The following is a 19,598-nucleotide window of genomic DNA, read 5'->3' as shown; positions in this document are numbered from 1 at the left end:
TATAAGAACAGATTTGGAGACAAGATAGGTACTTTATGTCTTTATGTTTTTGGAGAAGATACATTACTCCAGCAAGTATTTAATACCAAACCAAGTTTTGCTGCAGAAATGGATGCACTGGGATATCCAGAGCATAAAAATACCCATTCCGTTCTGTGGTATCAAATGCTTCAGTGGCTCAGCTCTTGAACACTGACTCCTGGGTAATCCTAGTAATCCAGGGACCATCCTGGCTATGAAGATGTAAGAGTTGGGATCATCATAACAAAACCATCTGGGGCTTGGTTAATTTTTTTTTTTTGCCTTAAAAACACCTTATTATTTGTCTTATTAAAATACATGTAAAGTTTTAGAATTGGATCTAGTCTGACTTTCAGCCATCAAGGCATCTATCACAGGAACTTCACAGAAACAGAGAGCTGTCAGTTCTTTTCATTCAACAAAGGCATTTAGGGAGGCCCATTCCTCTGTGTCCCGAGTATGGTTAATACAATTGACTTCCCAGGTTAGTGATCATACTCTCCTCTATTAGTTTTCTTTTAGAATATTTTTTGTGTATGCTTCTCTGCTTATGTAGTTTCTCTTCTTCCTGAAAGATCAGTTTTGTCTTGATTTAAGAGTTAATTCAATAGAGGTGATTGTTGAAAGCTTCAAAATAGATGTCTTATCCCAGAAAGTGTTTACGAAATGAGAAGAGAATAAGGATAAGAAAGAACTGTGTGTCAACCTTGCTCAACGTGTTCTAACTTTATTTTTTTATTTTTTAATTTTTTTTTTGAGACAGTCTCACTCTGTCACCCAGGCTGGAGTTCAGTGGTGCGATCTCGGCTCACTGCAACCTCCACGTCCTGGGTTCACACCATTCTCCTGCCTCAGCCTCCCGAGTAGCTGGGACTACAGGCGCCCACCACCATGCCTGGCTAATTTTTTGTATTTTTAGTAGAGATGGGATTTCACCGTGTTAGCGAGGATGGTCTCGATCTCCTGACCTCGTGATCTGCCCGCCTCAGCCTCCCAAAGTGCTGGGATTACAGGCATGAGCCACCGTGCCCGGCTAAGATGTTCTAACTTTAAACATATTTAAATTATGACCAAATTCTTTCCCAACCTCCTCAAGCAATAGCAGTTTATCCTTCCTTTAGACTCCATAGTATATAATGTCTATCCTACTCATTGGAGATTTTATGTTTACTGTGCTTGTGCACCTTTACATGTATACGTGAATTTTCTCCCAAACTTAATGGAAAGCCCTTAAATCGAGAGTCCATATCCTATATATTGTTGTATCTCTCATTAGGTTAGCGGCATTCTTAGCAACCAGTTGTGGTTTAATAAATGTTTATTGATGAATTGTTTATTTATTCAACAACCATTTACTGGTCACCTACTATGCACCAAGCATTGTGCCAGATAATGTGGATACCAAGCCCAAATCTATTTAGGTATAAAAACAGGGAAATTATTAATTGTGTAGAAGATGAGTTGCATTAGATTTGAAATATGCAAATGGTCCTGGGAAAATCCAGAAGAGGGGCGTCTTACATAGAATGGGGGTATAAACAATGGTTGTATAGAAGAGATAACTCATGAGATAAATGTTAAATAATGAGTAGGAGGTAGCCCAATCATGAGGGTCAGAGAAAGAGGATACCAGGGAAAGAGAATTACGTAAGTGCCTAAATGGATTATGCTACAATGATAAAGTCCCAGTGATGAACCTAGGACTGTAAGCTCTAACTTGGAAGTCAGCTACAAGTTCATTCACTAGGGAATCAAGAGACTAATAACAGAATATATTTCTTGGCACCCTATTAGTTCATCGTTATGCAAAAAGTAGGTTTTTATAGTTCAGACAGAGAAGGCTCCATCTAAGCCTCAAGCTTGGCAAGTGGAAGTTCTGATATTACTTAGATAATTATGTGTCCTCCCACCAGATGCAATGGGCATGCTGTTCTTGGAATATAAAAAAGGCTTTTGACCAGCTGCTAGTACAGTAGGCCCTTTAGGCCACATTTCCTAGGATGCTTGGTTACACTCTTGTTTAGCCTTTCTTGATGGCAAAAGTCATATTCACAAATTAGTAATACATTTGAATTTGTTTTTTATCACAGAAGGATGATTTTCAGATGTATGCAAAATATTGTCAGAATAAGCCCAGATCAGAAACAATTTGGAGGAAGTATTCAGAATGCGCATTTTTCCAGGTACGGTAATTATTCAAGTATTGGATATACTCTTTCTGGAAGATATTGGGGTATTTCTTAATTATAAATTTATTTTCTACTTTAAGTACGTTACATGTGCATATACGTATATGGGTTAAAGAGCAAATCCACCCTCCCCCCCAACACACACAAACACATTTATAACTTCCCAGAGGCAAACACTTTCAACACTTTTAGCTACGTCCTTTGGTATTTACCTCCATAGCTCCAAATGACATGCTTATCTTTATCCTTTATACTATGGAAGATGAAGATTTAGCTCTCTTTCACACACCCCCACCCACCCAACTACCACATATACAAATATACTTCTTTTCGTTCAAAATCTCCACTATAGTCATATCGTAATTTTGGTTAGATTGATATACAGTGTTAAATTAAGACTACGTAATTTCTTTGCTCAGATGAATCATGTGGTATAATAGGGTTGCTTTTCCTTCCCTTGTGTTTGTCTTGCAATGGTCTTTTTACTCAGTTTTCTAGATACTTATTGTTATTCTACCCCAACCTCTCCCAGATGTGGGAGTTACAAAAATCTCTTCTTATTACATTTAAACACCTTCTATTTTCTCTGAATTTCATATTATTAAAGAAATATCTCCTGGGGTTTTCTGTCTTGCTTGTCTAGACTCACTAGGCCTGTTGCACAGCTGTCATTTGGGGGTCTTGGTGAACATAATTTTTGGAATTCTCCTCAGCTGTCTATTGCATAGGCTCTCCTCCTTCCTAGGTGCCATGTCTTTATTTTTCTTGTTTACCTCCCTTGTTTGGTGGAACACATCCTCCAGTAGTTTTCCTGAGAAAGTGTACACAGTACATAAAAGTTTTTGAGAGTGTATGTGTCTGCAAGTATCTTTATTCTACCCTAAGACTTCATTGCTAGTTTGGCTGTGTATAGAATTCTAGGTAAGAAATAATTATACTCAGAATTTTGAAGGTATTGCTTGATTGTCTTCTAGCTTCCAGTGTTACTATTCAGAAATCTGATGCCATTTTAATTTTTGTTCCTTTTTAGGTGACTTAGTTTCTGTCCTCTGAAAGCTTATGGAAACTTATTTTATTTTCAGTGTTCAAGTGTTGGTACTATTTTTATCCATTATGCTAGTATTAGGGTGATAACTTTGAATTTGGAACCTCCTGTCCAAATTTACTTGGAGTTTTTCTTTGATTTCCTCCACCCAGTTGTCTCGATTTTCTCTTTTTGGAATTTCTGTTGTACAGATATTGAATATCCTGGACTGGTCCTCTAATTATCTTATCTTTTCTATTTTCCATTCTTTGTCTTATTACTCTACTTTCTAGTCCTTCTATTGAGGTTTCCACTTCTGCCATTGTGTTTTTAATTTTGAAGAGCCCTCATCCTTTTTCTGCTTTTTCAATGTTTCTTTTAATAGAATTCTATTTTCATTTTATGAATTCAGTATCTTCATTCATCTATACAAAGATGATAATAGATTTTTCTTTTAAAAATGGCTTTCTTCTCCCTGCACAGCTTCTGTTGTCTTCGTGTTGCTTTTTTTCTTCTATTTCTCTTTGTTTGGTTCCTATTACCCATCTTTGATGCTCTCCTCAAATGTCTGGTGATACTTGTCTGTCCACTTACATTAGGAGTAAACACTAAAAAGCTCATTGGAAGTTTCCAGGGCATATGTGGGTTTATTGACCATGATCCTCATTGTTGAGTTATTTGTCTCAAGCTATTTGCTTGAAGGGATTCCCAAATACCTGTATCTTTAGAGCATTTATATTAGGCTGGTCAGATTCCTTGAACTGCTACCTTGTGTATAATGATCTGGATGCTAGTGTTGTGGTAGCCAAGTTGGGAGAAAAGGCTGAGGGTCACTTGTTTGAGATATAACATGGAGAGTACTTGAATATTTTTCAATATGGTACTCTGCCCTAAGTTGAACCTTGTATCCTTTAGTCCATAGACCCTGTGTTTTACTCTTTCTAGATAAACATCCATTTTTCTGCCAAAGGAAGGGAAGAGAAGGCACCCAGCTGTGCAAAGTGGTATGGTTATCTGAGAGCCTTATTGCTTTTGTTTAGATTTTCATGCCATTTATTTTCTTTTTGTAACAGCTTTATTGAGATATAACTTAAATGCCATCAGTTCACCCTTTTAAAGTATACAATTCAGTGGTTTTACTATATTCACAAGGTTGTACAACCATGTTTTTATCACTAAAAAGAAACCAGTACCTTTTAGCAGTTACCCTCCCTTTTTTCCCCAATCTAAGCAGCCCTAGGCAATCACTAATCTACTTGCTGTCTTCAATAGATTTGCCTATTCTGGACATTTCATATAAATGGAATCATACAATATGTGGTCTTTTGTGTTTGACTTGTTTCTTTCATTTAGCATAATATTTCAGTGGTTCGTCCATGTTGTAGCATGTATTAGTTTTTTATTCCTATTTATGGTTGAATAATATTCCATTATATGGATGTATAGCATTTTATTTATCCATTCATTAATTGATACACATTTGGCTTGTTTCTACCTTTTGATTATTATGAACAATGCTGCTGAGAATGCTTTTGTATAAGTTTTTCTGTAGACATGTGTTTTCATTCCTCTTGGCTATATACCTGGGAGTGAAAGTGCTGGATCATGTGGTAACTCTACATTTAACTTTTTGAGAAACTGCTGGACTCTTTTCCAAAGTTACTGCACCATTTTACATTTCTAACAGCAGTGTATGAGGGTATTAATTGCTCCATATCCTCACCAACACTTGTTATTATCTAATTACTTCTTGAAAAGACTTTCAACAGGCATCCTTTCTTGAACCTCACCTTTACCTCCCACTTTCAGAGGTACTTGGTGTCTATAATCCCTGAGACTTTGTGGAGGGCAGGGAGGAGATGTTTATAACATAAATTGAGTTGTTCCTTGGCTTTTTCCTCCACCAACTTGAAATCTACTTTTGTCCAGTGTGCTCAGTTGTTGACCACTTCTAAGTTTGGTTTCCAGTTTCCAAATTTTGCGGAAGTTTTCCCCTTGCTCACCTTCTTCATAACTTTGTGATTTTTGCCTAGTAAGATAACTTTTCCATCATTTTAGTTGATTGTCATGAGTGAGGAGATCTAAATGCATGTATCAAGTTGGTGCAAAAGTTACTGCGGTTTTTGCCACTGAAAGTAATGGCAAAAACCGCAATCACTTTTGCACCAACCTAATAGCAGTCCTCCATCTTTAACTCTCATTTGAATTAGATTGTATGTTGGATTTTACCCATATTCAGAGGAGAGCCATGGTTCTTATTCAGGCGTATTTTTCCCCAATCCCTTTGTGTCCTGTACTTTCTCTGTGCACATTTCATCCTAAATATCTGCATCTTGCCCTAACTATGGGACCCTACAGTGTTCCCAGAACCCAACGTCATGACCCTTATATTTATAGTGGCAATGGGCCAATTACTGAAGTATAGCACCAGTTGATGAGGGCTTTTTCTTGTTATATTAAAAATTTTGTTCTCATATCCAGTCTGATTTGTATTCAGCACAACCAATTTCTTTTCTGAGCCTTGGCTTGTAGAGCTTGGTCTTTTGTGAATTTTCTTGAATATATTAAAGAATGTTTTAATCATGTTAATCTATAGTCATTCCCTGCTTTCACACCTTTTAAGCATTCCACATCAATATGAATTTATATTTCAAAACTTTTAAATCTTTGAAATGTTGAAATTGTTTACCTCTCCAATCCTGAAATAGTGTTTATGGTAGTTTTTCAGATATATTGTGTCTTATAATTTCTGTACTATAACAGTGATTTTTCCAATAAATATTCTTTGAGATGTAAGAAACATTGGGGCATTAGGTTTAATCAATGAACACTTGGCATTTTCACAGGTACATGTCTTAATTTAATTTTATTGATATTTATCTTTTAATGACAGGAATGTCAAAGGAAGTTAAAACACAGACTTAGACTGGATTCCTATTTACTCAAACCAGTGCAACGAATCACTAAATATCAGTTACTGTTGAAGGTAATTATATGAAGCATTTGTTTGTTTCTTTACTTTTTGAGTCAGATATGGCAGAGCCATTAAAAAGGATATAGTTTACTAGGAAGCACTAGAAATAGGTAGGCTCAATGACTGGGAAGGCTGGATTTGGCAGATTTTGCAGTGTGCTCCATCAATTCACTGTGGCTACAAATGCCATAGGCATAGATATCAGGCTCAGAATATCTGGGGTCTTAGCTATTTAATTTTTCATACAGTTGTGTTGATTTCCGCACAATGTTTTACTGAAGAACTTTAAATATTTGTAAGAAGAACTAAACAAAGCAAATATTTCTTATAGTTTTGAGGCTGCATTTCATAGGGGCCTTCCTAGTGAAAAATGCAAATGGCACTCCCCTAGTATAATGCGAAAGGATTGCTAGAATCTTGTGTTAAGTCCATGGAATACTATGCAACCATAAAAAATGATGAGTTCATGTCCTTTGTAGGGACATGGATGAAATTGGAAATCATCATTCTCAGTAAACTATCGCAAGAACAAAAAACCAAACACCGCATATTCTCACTCATAGGTGGGAATTGAACAATGAGATCACATGGACACAGGAAGGGGAACATCACACTTTGGGGACTGTTGTGGGGTGGGAAGAGGGGGGAGGGATAGCATTGGGAGATATACCTAATGCTAGATGACGAGTTGGTGGGTGCAGCGCACCAGCATGGCACATGTATACATACATAACTTACCTGCACGTTGCGCACATGTACCGTAGAGCCTAAAGTATAATAATAATAATAAGAAGAAGAAGAAGAAGAAGAAGAAGAAGAAAAAAAAAGGCAGGATTTCCTTGTATTTTTGGGGGCTGAATAATATTCCATTGTTTGTTTATATTGCACTTTCTGTATCCATTCATCTGTCGATGGGTATTTGGGTTGTTTCCATATTTCGGCTATTGTGAATGATGCTGCAATGAACATAGGGTAGGGAACACATTTAAACCATAGCCCCTTCCAGCTCTTAACCTATAGGATCCATAGCTCGTCTCCAACAGGAAAATCATGCATTGATATCCACCTGCATTACACATAATCTAGTACATTAATGGAAAAACTTATGCCGCGAGTCCTCTAGAATCTTAGATTTTCATATTCAAAATTCACGCTTTTGCAGTCAAATCTTCTTCTGTCAAATAGTAAAGAGGCTCAAGAGCCCATTTTGAACCTCAAACTTGAGAACTGGTTTCTTATTTGTTTTCTCTGCTGTAATATTCCTTCCAGAGGAAATTGATACCTCTAGTCCAGTTTGAATGGTGAGAGTATACCAGAGATTAAAAGGAACCGGAATTTTTTCAAATGGTTAATATATTAAAATGTTGTACCCTAAAAAAAAAAAAAGAATCTTGTGTTAAGTATAAATACAATACGGCTTGTTTTAAAGTGAATTTTCATAATATTCTGTGCTATATGCATTATGAGTGCATCATGGCTAAAACAAATTACTGTATGTAGAGGACAAAAGAACCCTACGTGTAATGGCTTTAAAAATTGATCTCTGATGTGTCTTAATAGCTATTATACTTCAACTCCAGAAGCATTAAATGTCCTTTGTTTTATACTATTCAGTCACTATTCTACTTCCTCTATTTTGACAGCCATTAAAAATATTACTGCAGCAAAGAGCATGTAAAAGGAATTACTCCAAAATGTGACATTATATTTGGATTCCAGCTTGAAAGCATGTTAGCCAAAAACTTATTCATTTCAACCAGATATTAATATCTGCCTAATATTAATTCCTGATTTCTAATTACAGGAGCTATTAAAATATAGCAAAGACTGTGAAGGATCTGCTCTGTTAAAGAAGGCACTCGATGCAATGCTGGATTTACTGAAGTCAGTTAATGATTCTATGCATCAGATTGCAATAAATGGCTATATTGTAAGCACATTTTAATAATTGTTGGAATTTTAGAGGGTCAGCATCTCAACATCCCTTTTCCCTTCCGGGAACCAATTGAGAAATAACATATAAGAATCAGATACATGGAGATCAAAATGTTGATGTTACTACTGATAATGCTAAGTGGAGAATTGGCTTCAGATCAGCAGCCAAATGGATTTATGGGATCCCCCTTGTCCCCAACAGTCTTCCCCCAATCCCAGACCTGGGAGATCCTGCTTAAGGAATGTTTGAGTCAGCTAAGAAGACGTATTGTTCCATAATTGCTGCTTGCCCCTATAGATAGGAATAGATAGGAAAGAAAAGAATCAAATCTTTAGCACTTGTGTAGCCTTTTAACAGGTTAGCTCCACCCAGTGGGAAAACTTGAACTGGTATATATCATGCACCAATCAGGATTGAAGAAGAGATGGGGAGACTTACCCTAGCTGAAATACCTCCAGATGATATGAAGCCAGAGAAAAGGAAGTTTCTCTTGTCCCCCACCCCCACAGTAATTTTGTACTTATGTGCTGCATGCCATGTTTTAACATACAAAGTTAAGTTTTTAAAAAACATAAATTATTCTTCAGGGTTTTAGTAGCTCAAGCTAAACCCTAACATGTTGATGTCAGAGAGCTGAATGTAGCTTTGCTTTCTACTAATGGGTTTTGATTTTCCATTCTAGGGAAACTTAAATGAACTGGGCAAGATGATAGTGCAAGGTGGATTCAGTGTTTGGATAGGACACAAGAAAGGTGCTACAAAAATGAAGGATTTGGCTAGATTCAAACCAATGCAGCGACACCTTTTCTTGTATGAAAAAGCCATTGTTTTTTGCAAAAGGCGTGTTGAAAGTGGAGAAGGCTCTGATAGATACCCATCATACAGTTTTAAACACTGTTGGAAAGTAAGACAATTTGTATCGGGTAATGTAGTATTGTTTTTTTTGTGTGTGTGTCTCCCAGTTTGTACATTTTTTTTTGTTTCAAATGAGTAGGTTTTATACTTTCGCTACACATCTTTGTATTTTTTTAAAAAAATCTTAAGTCTTATGTAGAAGTCAGATGAATCATAACTTCTCTGCTTGAAGTGAAGGTGAGGGAATTCAGAGCTTTGATTCTTCCCTTTCTTCTCACTACAATTCTAGGTATTCCCCAAGGGGGCTCCCTAGCATCCTGAAGAGCACAGTTTGAAATTATAAGGAGTGTCCCAGCCTCCTCATAAGCACTCTCTTTCGAGTGACACTGGGTGGAGTTCTTGGTCTTGTTAGAAAGGAGCCTTATGCTACAGGAGAGACAGGGAGGAAAGAGTTTCCTCCTTTTCCTCAATGCAATTTAAAAATGGATAACTTTTGTGTTTAGCATGTCCCCACCTTCCTTTCTGTGTTACTCCTCCATTCCCTAGCTCCACCCTTCCTGGGTGTTCAAAGCTACCTATAGCTGAATCCTTTCCATATCTGTCCTGTTCCATCTTTCAGAATTACTTTATTCTCTCCTATAAACAAAATCCGCATTTTGTCCTAATATTAGTTTGTTATTAAAATGAGAACAGTATTGTTTGGGGAAGTTATTGACAACCCAATGATACTTACAGCTGGTTTCTCCAATAGAGAAGAAGAACTTCCAATTCACATGAGACCCGTAATTGACAAATTTGAATTTTTTTACATCTAATGCATTTCATCTTTTGAATTTTAAATTCTAAAACCAATATAACATTTGTCACAGAAAATTTCAAAAACAGAGAAAACGATTGTCCTTAATTCCCCAACCACTATCACATTAGTTACTTTTCATGAGCATGTTCTTTCATAGTTCTCATCACCAGTATATTTGACAATTGATGAAATTTTCAGTAGCAGTTATAAAGAGGACAGGCAATATGTTTTGAGATAGGCATGAGGTATTTGTATTAGGAGACTACCTATAAGCAGGCCTTGCTTTTGATTCTTCCCATAGGATCAGCAGCCCCTAGTTGTTCCCAACAAGGTTCCTGCCCAGGGTCGGGTCAAAAAGAAGTAGTTCTTCCTATCGTGTATTTTCCCTGCTTCACTCTGAACCCACAGCAGCTTCTTTAAAACTCTTGTTTTCATCACAAAGGGCCAGTTGCTCCTTTGATTTTAGCAGTCCACCTCTAAGCCCCCAAATCTCAAAGGGCCTTCTAAGTAATTAATAAACATTGATTGAGAACCATGAATTTGTAATCTATGTCAGAGAGGGTTCAAATCTCTTGCTGTCTGTATACCTATTCCTTGGAAAGGTACTTTACCTTCATAGGCATATTTGACCCAAATCCATTTGATGTACATTTTATCGTGAGGTGACCTAATTTCTACCTAATATAGTATTTCTATTTCATATTAATTTTCTATTTTACCTGTAATTTGTTACAATGATGGAAATGCCAACAAAATGTTTCTTGAGTACATTAAAGTAAGGGGGATATTAGGTGATTAAGTCATGAAAACTGAAACTGCAGTAGGTACCATGGAAACAGAGAAGGTGGGATAGATTCAAGAAACATTTCAATAGAAGGTAGACAGATGGGCTTGATGACTTACTAGCTACAAAAATTAAATAATACCTGACATTGAAGGGAGAAAATCTTTCTGATTCTTCTTTGGTTCCCCAGTAATGCCGAGTATCCTTAATAAAATATATTAGCCAGTGATGCCTACAAGGCTTTAGACCAGGATCCCTTGGAAAATGGTGATACCACTAAAAATTAGGATATTTCTTAGGGTTCACTATGCTCACTTCTGCTTGCCTGCTTATCATGAGATTCTAGCATTGAGCAATTGCTTGCATTGCTAGTCAGTGTGTTATTTAACAATTTGGGTTATTAGTTTCAAAGTCTTACTCTTGGCAGAGAGGATCATTGCAGATATTCTACTGCTGAACCTTCTCTCTCACTTTTTTTTTTAACTTTTATTTTAGATTCAGGGGATACATCTGCAGGTTTGTTACCTGGCTGTATTGCATGATGTTGAGGTTTGGGGTACAAATATCCCATCACCCAGGTACTGAGCATTGTCCCCAAGAGTTAGTTTTCCAACCCTTGTCCCTCTCCCTCCATCCCTCCATCCCTCCTCTGGTAGTCCCCAGTGTCTGTTGTTGCCTTTGTCTATGTCTCTTACTTTAAATGAACTCTTGTTTTGACTGCACCATACAAAGCTGGAATCCCATGGCCTGACCATGTACTTTCTAATTATTTATATGTTATGTTTTAAGTTGGCCGCTTATATGCAAGGAAAGGCCCTATCTAAAGTCAAAGTTGACCAGATGGGGAGATTTGAGTCCTTCAGATTCCTTAGTTCATGTGTTTATTATCATTGATTTTTAAAAATTTAACAAACTGCACATAGTCCTTACTATGTGCAACACATAATGGTTAGATTTCCAGGGCAACTCAGAAAAGTTCACTTAATCGATAATGATATACTATATGTTTGCAATAAAACAAAACAAAACAATTGCAATTTAAATAGGGGAAAGAGTAGAAAGCAAACTCATATTTTAAAAAGCTCATTATAGGATCTAAGCATTTACTCCACGCTATGTAGTCCTTATATCAACCCTATGAAATAGATGTTCTTTCCATTTTATAGTTGAGGAAACCGAAGTTTAGAAAAGTTAAGCAACTTGCACCAAGACACATAGCTAGTGAATGGTAGAGATGTATTCCAATCCAGACCTCTCTAACTTCAAAGCCTGTGGGCCTTCCAGCTTATCATGTTATTAAGACAAAACCATGTAATGAAACAAAATTAATTTTTAAAAATATTGAATATGACACTACTATTCATCTTAAATTGTGATATTCGAGCAGAAGTAGGTTAGTTGGAATGATGGAGTGAGAATATAAAGATAGTTTGGGACATTGTGAAAATAACTTCTTACTACGTTCAGGGTGGATGTTACAGGTTCTTTCATTAATATGTTATGTTAAATTACATTTCTAAGCATAAGTGCTTTTCTTCTCCTTGGTATGGCGATCTCCCTAGCACTATCTTTAATGCTTATCAGCTCTAATAAGGGCCATTTGGGGGGCTCATAACTAGAACAGAGAGTGAGATACTCCTTTAGATAATTAGGTTAAGAATTGAAAGAAAAGAGGAAGGCAGAAAGGAACTAAAAGAATGTTTGTGCAAAGGAGTGAGATTGCCCAAAATGCAATTAGCCAAGCTATTAGCAGAAAACGATGAAAGAAAATGGAAGAGTTTATGACTTGCACAATCACGTTGAGGAAAAGAAAAAACTGTGGTAAGGAAGAGATATTGTGTACAGAAGTTTCACTGGGTACAAAAAGACAACAATGTCCCATTACATATTATTTGTTTTTTTTTAAGAAAGGCCAAGGGATTGGTGGAAAATAGAGAGATCGTTGTGTACCTGGCTGGTTCTCTCCTGTCCCATAAATTAGATGTTTATAACTTGTAGGGCTTCTATCAAAATAAATTATAATTTATAAGATTAAATGATCTGTCAAATGATTATTCTAAATAACCATTTAAATTAATTTTCAGTGGCATTTCTGTATTGATGTTTAATTACTTCTGTGTTTGACCTAATATTTTGTTTTAATAGTGTACTATTAATTTATAACATAATTAGATCTTAGATGGGCTACTTGGATGTTCAGATTTATAACATTTGTGTCAACCACTGAAATGAAGCATGCAATCTGAACTGTAAAGTGCATAGTTCAATGAAAACATTTAAATACTCTCGTCTATGATTGTAATTATCATTTCATATTCATTTAACATAACATGTATTTTTCTGCCCAAGAGAAATTCTGCTTCATTTAGAATATGATAGGGTAGATTTAATGTAATTTCATATTCAAAATAAAATGCTCATGAAAATTTTGACTTATTTATTGTAGATGGATGAAGTTGGAATCACTGAATATGTAAAAGGTGATAACCGCAAGTTTGAAATCTGGTATGGTGAAAAGGAAGAAGTTTATATTGTCCAGGTTGGTCATTTAAAAATTCTTCTAGAAACCCAAACCTGCACTGAAATACAAAAGCCCAAATTTATAAACAAAAGTAATTTTGGTCGCATTTGAAAATTTCCACTCCTTTCATGTAGGTCAGTTAAATATTATTTGAATATTCTTTGTGATGTATTTAAATGTTTTCTAGTAGTTACATTGAGATATGCCTGTGGTGTTCTCTAGGGCTTCAAGTTTTCACAACTACATAGGAGACTTATCAACTAGAGCTGACAGCTTGGCAGGTACTTCTCTGTCCCCATCAAATTTCCAAGTTATGGAATTATAATAGTTCTGAGTTCCTCTTATGCTAAGCATTCTAGGGGTACCTGATTATGAGACATGGGGATGTGACAGTTCAGACTTGCTTTCTGCTTCTAAAGAACATGGTTAAAGCCCTGGCCAGTTGTATAGGGTCCAACATGTTTCAGGGAAGGGAAGAGGAATCAGAACATTTCAAGAGGATGTTGTCATTGCAATAAATATTTGTATCTGGACTTGTCAATGTGCTGTTATCTGTTAAAAATGCTCAGTGTTTTTTGTTTGTTGTAATTCTTTACTAGGTGACTACAATCTATAAAAATATGTTTTCTTGGCTTGCTTAAGATATAATATTTGGTATCATTTAACAAACATCTTGTAAGTGATGGGAGGATATTTAAGGAGGCTTTCATGTTACCATCAGTCACCAGGGTTATTCTGCAATAGATGGCCTTTTCAGAAATAGTAGAGTTTGTTTTATTTTACTAAAATTAAACATCAAAATATTATATTTTAAAAAGAATCCTCCTGTAAAGACAAAATAAGTGAAATTATATTTCACAGTTTCATCCAAGCATTATTATACCATTATTTAAGGGCAATTTCAAAATGGATTTTTTTTTTTTTGAGACAGTGTCTCACCCTGTTGCTCGGGCTGGTGTGCAGTGGTGTGATCTCAGCTCACTTCAACCTCTGCCTCCCAGGCTCAAGCGATTCTCCCACCTCACCCTCTCAAGTAGCTGGGACTACAGGCACATGCCACCACACCTGGCTAATTATTATTATTATTATTATTATTATTATCATTATTTGTAGAGATGGGGTTTCCCTACGTTCCCCAGGCTGGTCTCAAACTTCTGGGCTCAAGAGATCTGCCCACCTTGGCCTCTCAAAGTCCTGGGATTACAGCAAAAATGGTTCTGACTGTATTATTTCATCTAATCTGATAGCGAATTATTTGCTTCATAAAAATTTTAACAATCAAACAGTTAAGATTTGAGTATGGTGTTATAGGGAGTAGATCATATTTTATGTATACAATTACATTTGTTTTATTATAGTACATCCTTTTTAAAAGGAAATGTGTACCACCTCCCTCCCGCTTGTTTTTTAATCTTTAGGCTTCTAATGTAGATGTGAAGATGACGTGGCTAAAAGAAATAAGAAATATTTTGTTGAAGCAGCAGGAACTTTTGACAGGTAAATTCAAGCATGCATTCTTCAGAACCAGAAGTATAGTAACAGCTTATTGACTCAGATTTTTAAATTATTTTTCCAGAGAATGGGGCTGGTATTTACTTTATGCTATTACAATGAGAAGATTTGTTAATTTAATTAGTAGAAGATTGAGATTCAGAGGGTTGTTTAAACTATTTTGAAGAATGAACTTTACACTAGAAAATGAACCCTTCTGCTTAAGAAGCAGTTGAGAAGCAACACAGTGAACTGATTGTGGTAATTCCCAGTCCTTTCCATGAGGTGACTCTGCTTAATATCTCGAGTAATCATTGCTCTATAATGATGGAATGGGAGCCAGTTCTACTTCTAAACTTGAACTTCTTGAATAAAATATTATATGGTTCAGACCTTTCCAAATTCAAACTTGAGACTGGCCTTCCCTCTGATTATTTCAAGTCTGTGAAGGTTAAGTCTAATGGCAGGGATGCGTGTGTGTGTGTGTGTGTGTGTGTGTGTGTGAAAGTCATTGGCCTTCAAGGAAGAAGTGTGACTTCTGAATGATAATATGCTTTGTTTTATTTCTCAGTTAAAAAAAGAAAGCAACAGGATCAATTAACAGAACGGGATAAGATTCAGATTTCTTTTCAGCAGAATGATGAGTAAGTGATCATTCTTTAAGAAATATCACTCCTGCAATCTTTTGTTTTCTGTATGTAACATGAAACAATGTAATTAAAGTATCTCAGACAAGAACCATCCACCAATTTAGCAATAACTCATCAAATTCCATAAACATATCATTTTCTCAGGTCCAGCCTTATACTGGAGGCTGATAGTTCTTAATAGTTATCCCTTGGGTTGATTTCTAAACATGATTGAAAATGCTTTATTTTTAATATATCATTGGAAGAATTACATGTAGGCTGACAGGAAAGGAGGCTGTGCTCATAAGCTTTTTTTTTTTTCAAAGTATTTTTGGTCACCTTTGATCTGATTGGAAAAATAGGGTTGTAAGAATATGGGAATAGAGCAAATGAAGAACTGGCTCACAGTTTTACAGTCCCTTGATGGGGACCTCTTGCTGGTGATTTGGCCTCTCTCTACATAGAGAGAAGCTATGGATCCTGGGAGGGAACTGAGGCTGGACACAACCAGGAGTCATTAAGGAAGCTGGCAGTCCTATGTGACAGCACACTGGTATGGGTTTAGACATGTAGTCATTGTATTCTGCCTCTAGAAATTCCAAAAGGTGGAGTTCTCGCTGAACATTTGCATATATGCAGAAAGAATTCTCTCATTGATTCTGAAGGCCTGGCACAGAGATTCACCACGCAGCATCTGCATGCTGTGGTGATCATTGAATGACTTATCAGAAATACTGTTTTTTCCTTCGCTGCATGTCATCTTTCTGAGGTAGCTAAAATCAGATGAAACATATGGTGGTTCACGTGGAGATTTAGGAGAACCATTTAAAAGTTACAGAGAAAGTCTTTATCTTTCAGAGTTCAAAAAACTCAATCTTTTATCGTACATTATAGGAGTAACATCTTTAGGTTTTATGCAGTAATTGACTTAATAGTAGCTGGTACATACTCAACAATATGAATCAGTTGAAGGTTTCATCTTCATTCATATACAACAACTTACCTAATTCATTTATGTTATAAGTCCACAGAGCAACGGGGATTGTATACAATACACCTACTTTGGGTCTAGAAGGGAGTAGTTTTTCTCCTTACATAATAGAGAACCTGCTGGCTTGGATCTGAGATTTAAGCTTTTGTATATTATAACCTATTGCCACACAGATTTAAATAGGGAGTATTGGCTGTTTGGATGGATTCTCAGCATGTTCTGAACACTTGGTATCAATGGAAGAAATACCACTTTAAATTTCTTTTTACTTTTAGACTGTACAAAAGCTCACTTAGTTTTATACATCACTATTTCAGAAAGCAACAGGGAGCTTTTATAAGTACTGAGGAAACTGAATTGGAACACACCAGCACTATGGTGGAGGTCTGTGAGGCAATTGCATCAGTTCAGGCAGAAGCAAATACAGGTATGTGTCATGGTCATCTTAAGACGAGATTCATGGGTGTGCAAATTTTTACCTTGTATTATTAATTTGGAAATCTACCCACTTGGTATTTTTGTATAAACAAAATACAGTTAACCCATTTTTATAAGGCTCTCATGTCTTGCATATGCAGGACACTCTGATGGGCACTAGACAGTATTGGTTGTCAAAGTGTGGTCCCTGGACCAGTAGCATCAACATCACCTGGGAACTTTTACAGAAGACAAATTCTCTTGCTCTATTCAGACCTTCTGGATCAGAAACTCTGGGAACAAGGCCTAGCCACTTGAGTTTTAACAGGCTCTCTCTGTGATTCTGATGCATGGTCAAGTTTGGGAACCCCTGCTATAAAGGATATAGTGATGAATAAAACATATATACTGGCTTCAAGGAATGTGCATTTCACTTACCCTTGGTTTAATGAATAGAGAAGAGTCATTAACAGCTGGAATATTTATTCTTCCTCTGTGAATGGTTTTACTTGAAGTGATTTTAAATACTTTATTTAATTCAACAAATATTGACATAGCATGATCTGCATTCCAGGAGTTATGCAAAGTGCTAGGCATATAGTATAATTAGGATACACTCAGCTGCCATCCTCATGAACCTAGGAGACTAGAAAGATAGTTAAACAAGCAATTAAAAGTAAATTTGGTGAGTGTTACAGCAGGCAAGTACAAAGTGCTGTAGAAGCATACATGAGGATCACCTAAACAACTCTAGGATCAACAGCATAGACTTCTTTGGAGAAATGCCTAACAGAGTGCCTGATACTCAACACTTTAATATGATGATCCTTAATATGGAAGAGTTCTCTACTGGTTGAGGAGAAAAAGGTAATGATAGCCTTGTTGAGTTTACAGTTATCCGATTAAAGGTCACTTCCCTCAGGTCATCTATGCTGTGGCCCCCAAAGAAGTAAGGAGAGAACATAGTACTAATGCCTTCATTTGACAGGTGAGGAAACCAAGTTAGAAAAAGGTGACAATGACTTTTCCAAGGTTGCATGAATAGTTTAGTGTGGCCAGGATGAGATCTGTTAATTTGCTGCTTACATTAGGTTGGTTAATCCATTTTTTAAAATTGAACTTTTTAAAGCATTACAGCTAGTTTTACTTCTCACCTTGTGGTAAATTAGCACCATCAAGTAACTGCCACATTCCACACTTTTCTTATAGTTTGGACTGAGGCATCACAATCTGCAGAAATCTCTGAAGAACCTGAGGAATGGTCAAGCAACTATTTCTACCCTACTTATGATGAAAATGAAGAAGAAAATAGGCCCCTCATGGTTAGTAATAATATATTAAATTAAAATTATTGAGGCAGTTTTACTGACGAAATACAGATGGAACACATAGGGGCAATCTTTTGTCAGCATCCTTGAGGCCATTAGGAGTATGCCATTGCCAAAATAGTTGAAATAAATCTTATTATGAACATCAGGAAGCACTTCCATCTTTAAGTAGAACCTGTTTGACCTATACATAGAGCTTCTACTGATGTTAATGAAATAAATAGTCAATCTTTCCAAATCTCTAAAATCCCAGTTTTATCTTTAGTAGAGCTTCACCACTGTGTTTTCCATCCAGGCATGTGAAATAAAATCAGAAAACAAAGGGGCTTCAAATATACTTTAAAAACCAGTTTGGATTCCAGATTAGAAAATAAAGGAAATAAGCATTATACATTAAAAACTATTTAATAACATCTGGGGGATATATTTTAGTGTGTTCTCAAAAATGCACTAATGACATAAAATCTCAGCATATTAGAGCAGGGGAGCACCCTGTAAAATTAAAGGAGGTTGCTTTAAGGTCAAAGTGTTTGTAGAAGGAATAGTTTGCAAGTTGGTAGGATACTAGTGGGCTATTAAAGAGGAGGTAGGACTGTTTGGGAGTAAATCCCTACTTTTCTAAAGTCACCAGCTTGGAGGGTAGGAGTGATGCTTGGAGGTAGAGTGCTCCTTGGTGCCCTTCAGAGGAATCAATTACATTTGGCAGTTCTACTGTTAGTATAAGAGGGTAAACCTCGTCTCTACTAAAAATACAAAATTAGGCGGTTGTGGTGGCGCATGCCTATAATCCCAGCTATTCAGGAGGCTGAGGCAGGAGAATCACTTGAACCCAGGAGGTGCAGGTTGCAATGAGCTGAGATCGTGCCATTGCACTCCAGCCTGGGCAACAAGAGTGAAACTCTGTCTCAAAAAAAAAAAAAAAAAAAAAAAAAAGGAGGATAATGGCATGGATAATCACAAAGCTGTACAGCATTGACTCTGAAATGCAGTCTTTAAAAAAGTAGATATTGTTTCTCCTAATACTATGATGACCATAATACATATTTGTGTGATAGTTTACCATTTCCCAAATGATTTCTCAATTAATATTCACAGTATTAGTATGAAAAAGAGCGGGCTTTATTACCTTCAATTTACAGAGGAGGAAACTGAGACTTAGATCTGGTAAGATATTTGTCCAGAGTTAATTGTCTATAGCTGCAGTTCCCAAACTTTTTAATGAAAGAAGCTTTTACATCCTTAAAAATTGAAAACCCCAAAGAACTCTTGTTTATGTAGGTTATATCTTTAAAAAAAAACTTTCAACTTTTATTTTAGATTCAGGAGGTACATGTGTAAGGTTTTGTTACATGGGAATACCGCATGACGCTGAGATTTGGAGTATGAATGGTCCTGTCACCCAGGTAGTGAGCATAGTACCCAACATGTAGTTTTTCAGCCCTTCTGCCAACCCTCTTTCCTCCCTCTAGTAGTCCCCCGTGTTCATTGTGCCCATCTTTGTGTCCACATGTACCCAATGCTTAGCTCCCACTTATAAGTAAGAACATGTGGTATTTGGTTTTCTGTTCCTGTGTTAATTTGCTTAGGATAATGGTTTCCAGCTGCATCCACCTTGCTGCAAAGGACATGATTGTATTTG

General features: G+C 36.4%; 1 protein-coding gene across 7 annotated transcripts in view; it reads left to right on the top strand.

Moving 5' to 3' along the window:
• The window catches only part of MCF2 (MCF.2 cell line derived transforming sequence), a 130,015-nt gene that overhangs the window by 108,760 nt on the left and 1,657 nt on the right, over positions 1-19,598 (top strand). For 6 of the 7 annotated variants that reach the window (XM_002832187.4, XM_002832189.4, XM_002832188.5 and 3 more), the window contains 9 exons: positions 2,112-2,204; positions 6,128-6,220; positions 8,013-8,138; positions 8,827-9,048; positions 13,029-13,121; positions 14,522-14,600; positions 15,166-15,238; positions 16,532-16,641; positions 17,841-17,953. In XM_002832187.4, coding sequence (XP_002832233.3) covers positions 2,112-2,204; positions 6,128-6,220; positions 8,013-8,138; positions 8,827-9,048; positions 13,029-13,121; positions 14,522-14,600; positions 15,166-15,238; positions 16,532-16,641; positions 17,841-17,953 — 1,002 coding nt within the window. The remainder of the gene's footprint in view (positions 1-2,111; positions 2,205-6,127; positions 6,221-8,012; positions 8,139-8,826; positions 9,049-13,028; positions 13,122-14,521; positions 14,601-15,165; positions 15,239-16,531; positions 16,642-17,840; positions 17,954-19,598) is intronic. The other variant, XM_002832186.3, reaches the window with a different exon arrangement.

Source organism: Pongo abelii, chromosome X (genome assembly GCF_028885655.2).
Source record: "Pongo abelii isolate AG06213 chromosome X, NHGRI_mPonAbe1-v2.0_pri, whole genome shotgun sequence".
In the NCBI taxonomy this organism is placed as follows: domain Eukaryota; kingdom Metazoa; phylum Chordata; class Mammalia; order Primates; family Hominidae; genus Pongo; species Pongo abelii.
Note: the sequence above shows the minus strand (reverse complement) of the source record. Positions and strands in the feature narration are given on the sequence as shown.